Source organism: Microtus ochrogaster, chromosome 1 (genome assembly GCF_000317375.1).
Source record: "Microtus ochrogaster isolate Prairie Vole_2 chromosome 1, MicOch1.0, whole genome shotgun sequence".
NCBI lineage: Eukaryota > Metazoa > Chordata > Mammalia > Rodentia > Cricetidae > Microtus > Microtus ochrogaster.
In genome coordinates this window covers 111,213,637-111,227,117 of record NC_022009.1, presented here as the reverse complement: position 1 = coordinate 111,227,117, position 13,481 = coordinate 111,213,637, and the positions used below count along the sequence as shown (strand labels likewise).

The following is a 13,481-nucleotide window of genomic DNA, read 5'->3' as shown; positions in this document are numbered from 1 at the left end:
TTACGAAATTGGATTGATAGTATACAAAATTTACATAACTGCTTTAGTAACTTCTGCCATAAGTATTAATGTTTTAAAACTATTTTTTCATTATAACTATGGTCAGAAGAAAATAAGTCAAGAAGAAGAGAAAAATCATGTTACTGTGCCCTACCCCATGAGAAGGCATATTCTAAGGTATCATTTGGTAAAGACAATTATGACTAGAACAATTTTTGAAAAGAACCAGAAATTTGAAGATATTGTACAAATGGCAAGAAAACATAAAACAGTCACTTATAAAAAAATAATGTCTGGATATGGCTAGTACTTGGATCTTTTAAGATTGTAATGTTATTTATGAAAATTGACATGTTCAGACAACTGAGTACCTGCTGCTTCGGCAAAAGCTGTCAGCACTCACTTAACCGATGCTCCTTTCCAGAAAAGTACATCACCCTCACCCTCACCCCCACCCCCACCCATTCCCTTCCCCCAGTGGCCAGTGCCTCACAAAAGCTTTTCCTTTCCAGGTTTAATTTCCGGGGTTTCCGCTGGATGAAAACCATGATCCACACCATCAAGGAGATTAACGAGAGGAACGACATTTTGCCCAACCACACTCTGGGCTATCAGATCTTTGACACCTGCTATACCGTCTCCAAAACAATAGAGAGTACTTTCACCTTTCTTACGGGGCAGGAAGAATACCAGCCCAACATTAGAAACAGCACTGGGAAGTACTTAGTAGGCATTATTGGATCAGGGGGATCGTTCTTGTCAGTTGCCTCTTCGAGAATTCTGGGCTTGTCCAGTATGCCTCAGGTATCTTGAAATACTGTGTTATGTGCTTAGAAAAAAAAAATACAAATGCTGTGCCCAGGTGGGGTGGCCCATGCCTTTAATCCCTGCCATTCAAGACACAGAGGCAGGAGTATGTCTGTGAGATCAAGGTCAATCTGGTCTACAGATTAAGTTCCAGGACAGCCATGGCTAAACAAAGAGACCCTATCTCAAAATAATAATAATAATGATGATGATGATGATGATGATGATGATGATGATGATGATGATGATGATGATGATGGAAAGAAAGAAAGAAAGAAAGAAAGAAAGAAAGAAAGAAAGAAAGAAAGAAAGAAAGAAAGGAAAAAGGAAGGAAGAAAAATGCAAATAATGTATAGAAATTATTGCAAAGGCAATGAGGTCCAAAGAGGCTAAGCTGCAGAGACAACATAGAATAGGATGGGGCTCTTAGTTACTCTGTTCAGTCAAGCCCTAGCAGTGCACACCATGGCCTATTTAGAGGTGACTGGAGATTGCTCAGTCTCCGGGAGGAGCATCTTGCTTGCACTGACTGAGATGTGATGTGGTGACGTGGATACTACGTTTCACTAGTCACCATGTTCTGTGCACTGTGTGGAGCACAGCAGAGCTCATCTGTAAATACTTGGTGGTAGACTGAGGGCTGGAATAGGAACTGGTTTTTTTGGGGGGTCTCGGTTGATGCTTCTTAGTCATGAGCAGAACCATCGCACAGACATGCTAATATGGGCCTGGGGATTTCACACCAGCTAACTTAATAAGTTATTTTCAACCCTGAGAGGGTAGCATATGTCAACACAAGAATAAGAAATTATGAAACATAAATTGCAAGGAAAACTAGAAAGATCTAGCATTATTTCAATGGCTGTTTCATTAAAGTGTCAGGATGTATTAATATGAATGATGAACAAACTTATTGGAGCTACTGATGTAATGGGAATATCCCTCACATAGAATTTTATCTTTCCTACCCTCCTTTCCTCTCTTTCTCCCTCAGTGCCCCCCTACCTTCCCACCCCTCCCCCCAGTTCTCTTCTGTTGCTGGGGATAATATCCAGGGACTGGCTCATGGTAGGCAACGTTACACAAATGACCCACAAACTCAGCCCAACTGAGTTTTCGTTTTTGTTTGTTTGGTTGGGTGTTTTCTTGTTTTCTGTTGTTTTGTTTTGTTTTTCAAGACATAGTTTCTCTGTAGTTTTCGAGCCTGTCCTGGAACTAGCTTTTGTAGACCAGGCTAGCCTTGAACTCACAGAGATCCGCCTGCCTCTGCCTCCCGAGTGCTGGGATTAAAGGCGTGCACAACCACTGCCCAGCTCCAACATAGTATTTAACTAAGAGATATTAAAAGATGAGTGTGGGCAGAACAGGAGAGGACCATGAAACAGAATACAGGAAAAGGTGAATGAGTCAGCATGTGTCTTAGGGGTGGACTTAAGTAGCTCATTCAAACCACAGCTGCTAGGAGTTTATCTTCCACTAAATGCTAATAAAACTCAGCCTGCCTAGAAAACCCTACATAGATCTCAGCATGAAGTCTTTTAAAAATCTGGGGAGGAAAAGATAAACCGAGTCTTCTGTTTAATACTTTGATATTAAGAAACATCAAAATCTACATTATCATTAGGTTAATTTTCTTGTGGGGAAATATAGACGGAGAAGGTTGAGTACCAAGATCTTCTATGATAACTAATTTAGCAAACCTTAGAAATCTGATGTCATTGCCTCTCAGAGAGATTTGTTCCTACATAATACCTCCCATAAATCTGCTGCATGTGTGGCTAGAAAGGAAGACACAAACATTAGCCAGTGGAATATGAATAGCAAAAAGACAAAGGGAAAGGAGAACACAGGAATAATGCGGCATTCATGAAGGAGTCACCTGTATGGGGCTATAGTGTCTGATACAGAAGATCAGACTGGGGGTGACTCATTGGTGACATGAGATTGGATGGGGAGAAGGACACATGTTTTGCCATGTAAGACAGCAACATGGAGGGTAGGCGACAGCAAAAATACATGATAGGTTGTCAGGAACATGGGCTCCCTGATCTCCATGCCTAGGTTCCCCCTAAGTGCTAAATACGAGCAAGAACTACTGACCAAGTGAGGAAAGCATTCCTTTTCTTTTTTCGAGTTATGTACATTAAAGAGAGAGTTTCAGGTAACTTTGTTAAAGAACGGTGTTTAGACATCCAGTTGGTGAGCACGTTCTCTCATCTCCCAGGCGTCAGGGCAAGTTTTAGGATCTACATACTCAGGAGAGGTCCAGGAGGAAACGGAAAGAGAGAACAGAAGGGAAGTAAGGGAGCAGAGGTGAGAGCAGGAGAGAGCACGGAGACAAAGGCTTGCACGCAGTCCATCCTCTCTGCACGTGAGATGCTAAAGCTGATGAAGACTCCAGATATCCTGACTCAGCAGAGTCACCAAAGTCCAGGAGGATAAAGGAAAGAGAAGTGACCTCCCTGACAATGCTGTGCTCCCACCCATGAAAACTAGTGCATTAACTGTCTTCATCTTAACAAATGGCAGCCCTGATACCTTTGTGTTAATAGGGCAACCAAAGTGTTAACCAGAATAGTCCCCACCCGCCAGGTAGAAGTACCCATAGTAAGTCATTATCTATGGAAGAGTGTCAGGGACAAAAAAGAACTATTCAGTATATCCTGCCCAGAATATTCTGAAGCTGTTATTCAAGAATGTGATATGGCTTCCTAATAGCTATAAATATTTTCAATTGCAGATTGGCTATACTTCTTCCTGCCCAATTCTTAGTGACAAGTTCCAGTTTCCATCTTATTATCGCACAATACCAAGTGATAAGATCCAGTCTGAGGCCATGGTGAATCTTATCCAACACTTTGGGTGGGTCTGGGTAGGCGCTATTGCAGCTGATGACGATTATGGAAAATATGGAGTAAAAACTTTTAAGGAAAAAATGAAAAGTGCCCACCTCTGTGTTGCTTTCTCTGAAACCATTCCCAAATTCTACTCCAATGAGAAAATGCAAAACGCCATCAATGCAGTAAAGAGTTCCACGGCCAGAGTCATTGTGCTTTTTACCTCTGACATTGACCTCAGCCCCTTTGTGCTGGAGATGGTTCATCATAACATAACTGACAGGACATGGATAGCCAGCGAAGCCTGGATTACCTCAGCCCTCATTGCAAAGCCCGAGTACTTCCCCTATTTTGGCGGAACTATTGGATTTGCAATCCCAAGAACCGTTATACCAGGACTGAAAGAGTTTCTTTATGAAGTGCACCCTAGCAAGGATCCAAATGACGTCCTGACCATTGAATTCTGGCAAACTGCTTTTAACTGTACCTGGCCCAATAGCAGTGTGCCTTACAACGTGGACCACAGAGTGAATATGACTGGCAAAGAAGACAGGTTGTATGACATGTCTGATCAGCTCTGCACTGGAGAGGAGAAGCTGGAAGACCTGAAAAACACCTATCTGGATGTGTCTCAGCTCAGAGTCACCAACAACGTCAGACAAGCTGTGTATGCTATGGCTTACGCCCTGGATCGTCTCAGCAGATGTGACCTAACAGAAGAAGAAAAAACATATATAAAATGTTCACATATACCTGACTATGACCCCTCGGATGTAAGTTATTTTATACCATATATAATAAGAAAAAAATCAAGGTTTTGCTGCCAAATTGACACCATTAAAATGCATCAAACTTACTATAATGACTTGCTGAATAATTTGATTGTTCATTTAACATTCTCATTTATTAGCAAATTATTAGATTTTTCGGTAATTATTATAAGTCCTGTCCCACAAAACAAATTATAATAATAATGCCTTTTACAAAGAAATTGTCTCTTGTTTTTTACAGAAGCTGAATTTATAGGTACCTAGGAGTAAACATGACTCTGTGCCTCTGGCTTCTTCATTTATTCTGTGTCTTGTATACAATATGGGACTTGTAATCCATCTCAGGTTGTACTGCTCATGTTAGTTGAAGACATGCATCCCACTAGTTTAGGATGATTCCTGGACATCCATAAATGACATCACCATTTTTCTCACAGGGAAAATACTATGTTTTTCTTCTGTTTAAATAGTGACCTTGTGGGAGTTAAGTAAGTGTGGCCACTAATGCCTTCTATATTATCTGAGACATTATTGCCATGAGTTCAATGCTAACAGTGGCTCCATTGTGAGTTGCAGAGCCACCAGAGATAGAGCAAGGCCCTCTCTCAAAAATCAGACCCAATGACCACAGTAATTATTTTGCTAGGGAATATTTTTCAGCTATAAAATTCTTTTGCTTTTCATCGTATTTTCTCCCACCAATTTAATCATCCATTTAAAACCATTTTTGCCCTAAATGCCTCTTCCTTTGCTGCTTAAAAAACAGTTATGTTTTCCATTTCCCTCATTCTATCCACATATTATCTGGATTCTATTTTCCTGTATCAATTCTGGATATCAAGATAGACCCAAGGAAACTTCTATTCTGAGCATTATTTTGCTGCCAAGAGCTCACAAATTTGACTGCTGGAAGCCACTTTGTGTCAGCTCTTGTTCTTTTATCGAAATTCCGTTCACTATTTCTAAGAATTTCCCATATTTGAAATTTCCTAACATTAAAGCTTCATTTGTGTATTCTCTGCCCCTGCTTTAGTGTGAGCTATTTCTGTAGAGTTTGCCATTTCCATTTATTAACTTGGAACTTAGAAACAAAGAAGGATCTGAATACTGGGGATGCCAATAAGAGTTTTATTATCAACTTGGCACAACCTAGAATCACCTGGGAAGAGGGACACTCCACTGAAGAATGTCTCAGATCATATTGCCCTGTGGCTATAAGAGCTTGTCTTGATTAATGATTGATGTGGGAGGGCTCACTCCACTTTGAGTGGCACCATCTCTAGGCAGGAAGGACTGGACTTTATAAGAAAGGTAGCTCATCATACACCAGAGAGCAAGCCAGTGAGCAGCACTCCTCTCTGGTCCTGCCTTCACTTTTTAACCTACTTTCTGTGGATTGGGATCTGGAAATGTAAACCAAATAACTCCTTCTTCCCCAAAATTGCTTTGGGTATGATATTGTCACAGTAGAACAAAGTGGACCAATATGATCACTGCTGTGATGAATACATAATGATAAATCAAATTATCTTATAGATGTCAAAGGTCTCATTTGGCAAGTCCTTAGAATACATTTGTCATGATAAAGAATACTGTTTTCTGCTAAATGATGATCCTATAGCTTATCTGAACACTGAAATGCTAAATTTAAGTTTGCTCAAAGAAGCAATTGTTGCAAGTGAAATAGGCTTTAAAGATGGTCTAGAGACCCCATAGTGTCAAGATGAAAGTCAGTAGTTGTCTATAGCAAGGGTTGGTCATAGACCCATACATCAACAAGTGAAAAAAAAGTTAGGTATTTGCAGTACAGAATTATATACAAATATGAAACCCTGGTAAATGTGTCAGCATTACAATTGTTTAACTAAACAAGAGAAATGCACAGTCTACTTATATTTTAAGCTTATCCTACCAACAGACATGGCTTAAAAGTCATTGACATTCTGTTCTTTAGGTGGACATTTTATTTTACCAGTTACAGCAATGTGCATTCACACAGTATACAAAAATCCCATAGCCTTCCCCTCTTTTTCTCTAAATAGAACATAAAGGTTCTAACTCTAACATGGTAAAACTATATACAATAAGAAAAATTATTGAGTAAAAATTACATTCATAATATCTAGTCCATTTGTATTTGGCAAATTCAGAGGAAGTACTGTATTATCAATCCTATCTTAGTGAATTCAAAATTTTATACCTAAACCATTTCCTACCATAACATTTATTGTCATCCTAAAAATATACTTTTAGACCTTAAAACATCATCTTAGATGAACAACATAAGCTTTTATGTTTACAATCTTATAAGATTTATATCTCTTATGTAAGTTTCTTTCCTGAATTTGATAACAAGGAAGACTGTATCTATAAGTATGTGGTCTTCAACCCCATTAAGACTTGAATAGGATATAATTTACCTGGGTAAGCATGAAGTGCAGAGACTAACATAACTATAGAAATGACAGAAACAGCTGACTTCCTGGACAGTCATCGAAGGTTTCTCTACAACATTGGAGCACCCATTTAGGGCCTTCAGGCCTAGAATATCTGACAGACATTTTTGTGAAGCAGGAATTTTGAAGAACTATCCTACCTCATTTTGGCAAAGTTTGGCAATCACTTTCTTTTGTGTCCTCCTTGTGCAGTTTGGACAGCATTAGATCAGCAGTTGAAGCTAACTTTGCCACAGGTAAAGCAAACTCCATATGAAGTTCGTTGATGCCCAACATCTTTTTTTGAAGTAAATCACTCCTGCCAGGAACAGATGTATTTCACTGTTATGTATCTCATAACAACAAAATCCTTATGTTGTTAAAACATTTTAAATGCCATATTTTGTAGGTCTTGGAAGTGTTTGAAGGCCGTCCACCTCTTTAAAGTATGTCTCTGTTTGACCTTGAAGGCATCCCTAACATAACTATAAGGTTTGATTGTTATAGATGACTAACTACTAACCTTTCTTTATTATCATAAATAGCTTTCAAATACTATTTTTAAATGAGTTGCACAGGTACAACATCTTAAACAAGAATATAAACATATATACAGTATGTTATTTAAAAAGTAACCTTAAGTGTGTATCAATATACAAAAATCCACACCAAAGTAAAATATTTGAGACTAGTACTTGTTTTAAAGTAGACTCAACAATTCACCCTTTTCCCATCATGTCTAAATTATATGCTGTTTTTTTTCCTTCAGAAAGAGATCCCTTTCTTTCTTTCTTTCTTTCTTTCTTTCTTTCTTCCCTATTTTCTTTTGGGGTTTTTGAGACAGGGTTTCTCTGTAGCTTTAGAGCATGCCATCCATGGATGTAGCTCTTGTAAGCTAGACTGGCCTTACACTCACAGAGATCTGCCTGCCTCTGTCTCCTGAGTGCTGGGATTAAAGGCATGTGCCATTACAGCCCGTTTTTTTTTTTTTTTTGAAGGCTGTGAGATTTTTCAAAGAAAGGAAATAGTTGTGGAACTTTGTAACCTTACATAGGGAAAGTGGAGTAAGGAGAATGAAAAATATTCTAAACAATCTCCTGTTTCTTAATGTGGAGATATAATACTGCTAAGCCTTAGTATAATATTACATTATTCTAAGAAAACCACTCAATTTTAATATACAGCAGAAGCAAATTAAAATTTCCAGTGACCAAAATTAAAGAAAAACAGGTAAAAGTAAATTAAACAAATAATTTGACCCAGTAATACTATTTAATGCGTTATCATAATATTCAAACAATAATGTGAAATTATTAATGGGTGAATTTCCATTCTTTTTACATCTTTATGATCCAGTATGCATATTACATGCACAGCACATCTCAATTTAGCCAATCACTTTTTGTGTTTGAATTGCAACCCTTGGCTAGAATTGGTAGCAAAAACAGGGAAAGCAAACAAATACAATAGAATTCTATAATTACATATGTGTTCAAATCTACTTTCTTTATGAATATTTATTTTCTAAGTAATAAAATGTTTATACATTGCTTTTGTTTCTCCCTTGTCCTTCTCAGCTAACGGTTTACTTAAGGCGTTTGGGATTTACCTCCCATGATGGGAGAAAAATGCAGTTTGACGGAGTTGGGGATCTGGAAATTGGACATTATGATATCCTCAACTGGCAAATAGATAATGCTGGAGAAATCGCCTTTGTCAAAGTTGGAGAATACAAATTCCAAGAATCAAGTTTTGAACTTGTTCTTCCAAAGAACTCAACATTATTTTGGAACACTGAATCTTCAAGGGTTAGTTGATATGCCATATATTTTATTCATACATAGAAAGAAATTTATTTTATCTAGAACTAAATATATGTAAAGCACCTAAAGTTATTGCCTTCTTCCAAATCAAGTTCCTTAGTGTAGCAGATGATTGTCCATATTGTTCTTTGTGTATTTGGAATTTAAAGAATCCATGTTACACTAAAATTCATGAGAATTTTAACAAAGTTTAGTATGTACTGATATATTAAGAATGTTTCAATAGAAATAGTAATTTTATTTTTATCTTCTCTGTTTAAATTGAAGTTATATCTATATAATGATGTTGTTTTATAGGAATTCAAGCAAATTTAAAATTTTCCATAGCACTAAAAATGCGTTCTATGTCTTGAATAGTATATGATTTTGTTAGCTTAAATTTTCTAGGATTTTGGTTTGTTTGTTTGTTTGTTTGTTTTTTGACCTGGGGGTCTTGCTATGTATCTCAATCTGCCACTATGCCTGGCTCAGGAAACATATTTTATTCATCCAGTAAATAATTATCTCCTCAGGTTAATATATAATAGGTTAACATATTTCACATTTATGCTGAATTTCAAGATATACATCCATGTAGAATATAAAAATATGAAGAGACCTCTGGTTACTAAACAGGGTACTTTGGGGCACTAGTACCTTAGTCCCTTCCAGGTCCAGCTAGGGCAATACACTCAACCGAAAGAAAAATTGCTAAACTGATCTGAGGGGGGAAACAAAATAACTAACATGTGATTCTTCTTCAGCATGTCTCTTTTATTGTTCTACTTTGTTACAAATGTTTCTAGTTTATATAACCTTATAACCAGTAATTCCCCAGCCCAAGCAGGGTCCAGAAGTGGAATTTGTTAGCACCATAAAAGACAGATAAGGATTTACACAAATCCACGACTGTCAGCTCAAACACTGACCATCTCATGAACTGCTTAAGGAAGTTAGTTAATAAAGAGATTATCATCAAGGAATTCTAGAAGGGGAGAGTAGTGTGCTTCGTTACATTTTTAAGTGGTTAGATAAAGAGCTTAAAATTTTCCATTCAATAAAATCACAAGTGAGGCAATGATTGTGTTTTTAACCCAGCACATCACATTTTTCCCAGCATGCATAGAGAGGATTGATTAACCAGGCAACCTATGTAAATAAACAGAGCAAGCTATAGCCCTTGATCTATTAGCATATTCACCAATTGTCACAAACTCTAAAGGACTTTAAGATATGACTTTTACACCTTTTGCTCTATGTGATTAAAACAAAGATGAGACAAAAACCTCTAAATTATCAAATCTGGGGTTTGATGTCTATCGGTCTCTCTGATCGTTGGTGGTGTGGGTCTGTGGCACCAGTGGGAAAGATGTCTCTCTCTGGGCTGTGGACAAATGATTAATTATTTCTCCTGCTGTCTCTGAGAATAGAACACAAGTAGTAAATCTCCTGAACTAAAATCACCAATAAACAGAGATGAAGGTGAGCGTGAGGAGTTAGGAATCTTTTAATGCAAGCTTAGCTTTGGGTCATTGCTTTCTTTATCTAAAGTGAGGTAAAACCAGGGCATGGTAATTTTTTCTATCTGAACAGCTTGGAATCAACAGCCTGTGCCAGTAGTAATTCTTTGCCCTTGGATATTTGCTAATGCCTTAAATGGAATGCTTTTGCCTGGACCCTGAACACTGATCAAATGCCTGTTGATAAAGATGATTTCAGAAAGGCAGATCCCTGCGTTTACATAGGAGAGAGTAACAGAGGCTGCCAGTGGGAAATTGTATTCGCACATAACTAGGGGATTCAATGAGTAAACACTAAAAGCACAGGGAAGATTGTGCTCAGAAAATGATCAAATAGTGCTGAACTATGAGAAATTATTCCCAAATTTGTAACAGAAATGGCTAAGCTACAAAAAAAAATCTACAGCAAGAAACAGTCACTTTATTCATAAGGCATTAATTCCAACTTGCCTTGCATCTTGGTCTGATCTTCCAACAAAGCCCTAGGCTCTGAATGACTGAGCTTGTGAAATGAGTCTGATTAATTATTGAATGATTCTGTGGTTTGTCGCAGTTACTACTGAAATGTCTAAATATAGATAGCAAGAAAGCATTCCAAGCTATGCCCTCTCGATTATCTTTTGATCTTCACAGTTTTTCTCATGGAACAGACCTATTTTTCTTCCTTTCTTCCAGTCCCTTATGATCAGCGTCTAAATAATAAATGATATTTTGAAATGTTGGGGACCTGACAATGGTAATTGGGGTCATAGGTCTCATCAAAGCAGGAACAGACTTTGCAAATTGTCTGATCTGCAGCATCTCATGTGGTATCAGTTTGGTTGAACACCAAGACTACAAACGACTCTCACTAGACTTGGTTTGACATTTCCAGAGTCAACCACAAGACTGTTTGTTCTTCAGTAGAATTTTCTGGATTCTCCCTATTCTCATGCTTTATCTGGTATCTTTGCTCACTATTCCTGGGTTCATCTCCTTTCTAAAGACGACAAACATCTCCCTGAAAATACAATTGAGAACTTTTTTGGTTTCACAAATAAGGCTTTATTACATACCTACTGTCTTTTTCTTTGCTAGCTTCCAGATTCAGTATGTACAAAACTGTGTCCTCCAGGGACCAGGAAAGGGATTCTCTACGGGAAACCCCATTGCTGCTTTGATTGCATCCCATGTGCTGACGGATATGTGTCAGAGAAAGAAGGTAGAGACATGTACTTTTTCATTAGTAGTAATGTACTTAGAATAACAAAGTGTTGTCAGAAAGATCCACAAGAAACACCTAAAATTCTCATACATTATGAATAAAGGAGGATATTAGTTTTCAAACTTATGAAGTCAAAAAAAAAAGGCCTAAAGCTATGAAGCTCATAAGAAAACACCAACCAAAATATATAAACTGTGAAATATGGTTAAATTCAAAATCTTCAAACTACATATTCCTAAAATAGACTCAGCACCCACGACAGCTGGATATGAGTCACTCGCTTGTCTTAAGGTGCTGTGCACTGAAAGCACATGCAGTGCACAGCACTGCTGCAGGAGCTCCTGCAACAGCTCGCTCAGTTGCTGTTCTCTGGAGGGGACTTAGGCAGCTTAGTTTTGTGAAGTGTGTTGGGGTAGGACTATTTACATTTCTTTTTGTTGCTGTCGAAGAAACAAAAGTGCACTTGTCTTTTGTCACATGTCCCTTAAGAGTAACCATGTAAAAAGGATAAAATGGTCAGAGTTGGAAAACAAGCACCCTGTATCCTGCAGAACTCCCTAGATAACAGGTCCCCAGTGTCCACCCAGAATTCCGTCAGAGATGTCCAGACCGGGAGTCAGTGTGGCTGAAAGGAAATACCAGTCTTTCTCTTTAAATTAACATTGGGTTGACCCATCCCCTCATCTGCTATAAACTCAATCAAGTAGCTCTTTCTGGTTCACCAATGCTTCCTCTTAGAGCCTCCATCCAGACAGACTTGTCCTTCTTAGCCTCAGGGACCAGAGGTGATGGTTTTGTTTTTGTTCCTAACCCTCAATCTCACCACTCATTCAGCTGAGCATCTAGGATTGGAGACATTTGATGGAGGACATACACACTTCTCCTCAACAAGGGGATATTGAATAAGAGAATGAAAACACAAGGGATTTAACAGACATTGTCTGAGTCCTTTTGATGGTCTCACCTCAGTAGCTGTGACTTTATCATTACTGGACAGTTATGGGTTTGATAAGGACACATTCATCTTTCCTTATAGATAGATCGAAAAGAGAGAAGCACATCACTGTAAAACACCAATTCAATAAACCCTGAGGTTAGAGAGAACTGCACAATTCCTAAAATCAAACACAACTCTCAACCTATCACAGAATGTGTAGTCAACAAGGTCATTTTTCCATTACTACTATTAAGATCACACCAAATGCACATGTATGTACACACACACACACACACACACACACACACACACCTTACTCAAGTCTTTAACTATCCTGAACTCTTCACAGTTAAAAGGGACAAGTGGATTCTCTTACAATCAATTCTCTGCTCTTTCTCAATAGGCCAAAGGGAATGTGACCCATGTGGGGAAGACGACTGGTCCAATGCACAGAAAAACAAGTGTGTGCCAAAGGAGGTGGAGTTCCTCGCTTATGAGGAGGCCCTGGGGTTCACCCTTGTCATCCTGTCTATCCTGGGGGCACTCGTGGTATTGGCAGTCATCGTGGTGTATGTGATCCACAGGCACACTCCATTGGTGAAGGCCAATGACCGGGAGCTGAGCTTCCTCATTCAGATGTCTCTGCTCACCACGGTGCTCTCATCCTTGCTCTTCATAGGCAAGCCACTGAACTGGTCCTGCATGGCCCGCCAGGTCACTCTGGCACTAGGCTTTTGCCTCTGTCTGTCTTCCATTCTCGGAAAGACTATTTCACTCTTTTTTGCCTACAGGATTTCCATATCCAAAACTCGGCTTATATCCATGCACCCCGTTATTAGAAAACTCATTGTGCTGGTCTGTGTTTTGGGGGAGATTGGTGCATGCTCAGCTTACTTGGTGTTGGAACCTCCGAGGATGTTCAAGAACATTGAACCTCAAAATGTAAAGATCATCTTTGAATGCAATGAAGGTTCTATAGAGTTCCTGTGCTCCATATTTGGGTTTGATGTCCTTCTGGCCTTACTGTGTTTCCTTACAACGTTTGTGGCTCGCCAGCTGCCAGATAACTACTATGAAGGGAAATGCATCACGTTTGCAATGCTGGTCTTTTTCATTGTCTGGATCTCTTTTGTCCCTGCGTACCTGAGCACCAAAGGAAAATTCAAAGT

The 13,481-nt window shown here is 38.6% G+C and overlaps 1 protein-coding gene across 1 annotated transcript in view; it reads left to right on the top strand.

Annotated features, from left to right (window-relative positions):
* The first annotated feature begins 492 nt into the window (after positions 1-492).
* LOC101991593 (vomeronasal type-2 receptor 1-like) overlaps positions 493-13,481 on the top strand; it is a 16,620-nt gene continuing 3,631 nt past the window's right edge. Inside the window, exons 1-5 of the mRNA XM_005344201.1 lie at positions 493-804; positions 3,548-4,417; positions 8,427-8,657; positions 11,249-11,372; positions 12,716-13,479. Of these exons, the coding sequence (XP_005344258.1) occupies positions 538-804; positions 3,548-4,417; positions 8,427-8,657; positions 11,249-11,372; positions 12,716-13,479 (2,256 nt within the window). The 5' untranslated portion in view covers positions 493-537. The remainder of the gene's footprint in view (positions 805-3,547; positions 4,418-8,426; positions 8,658-11,248; positions 11,373-12,715; positions 13,480-13,481) is intronic.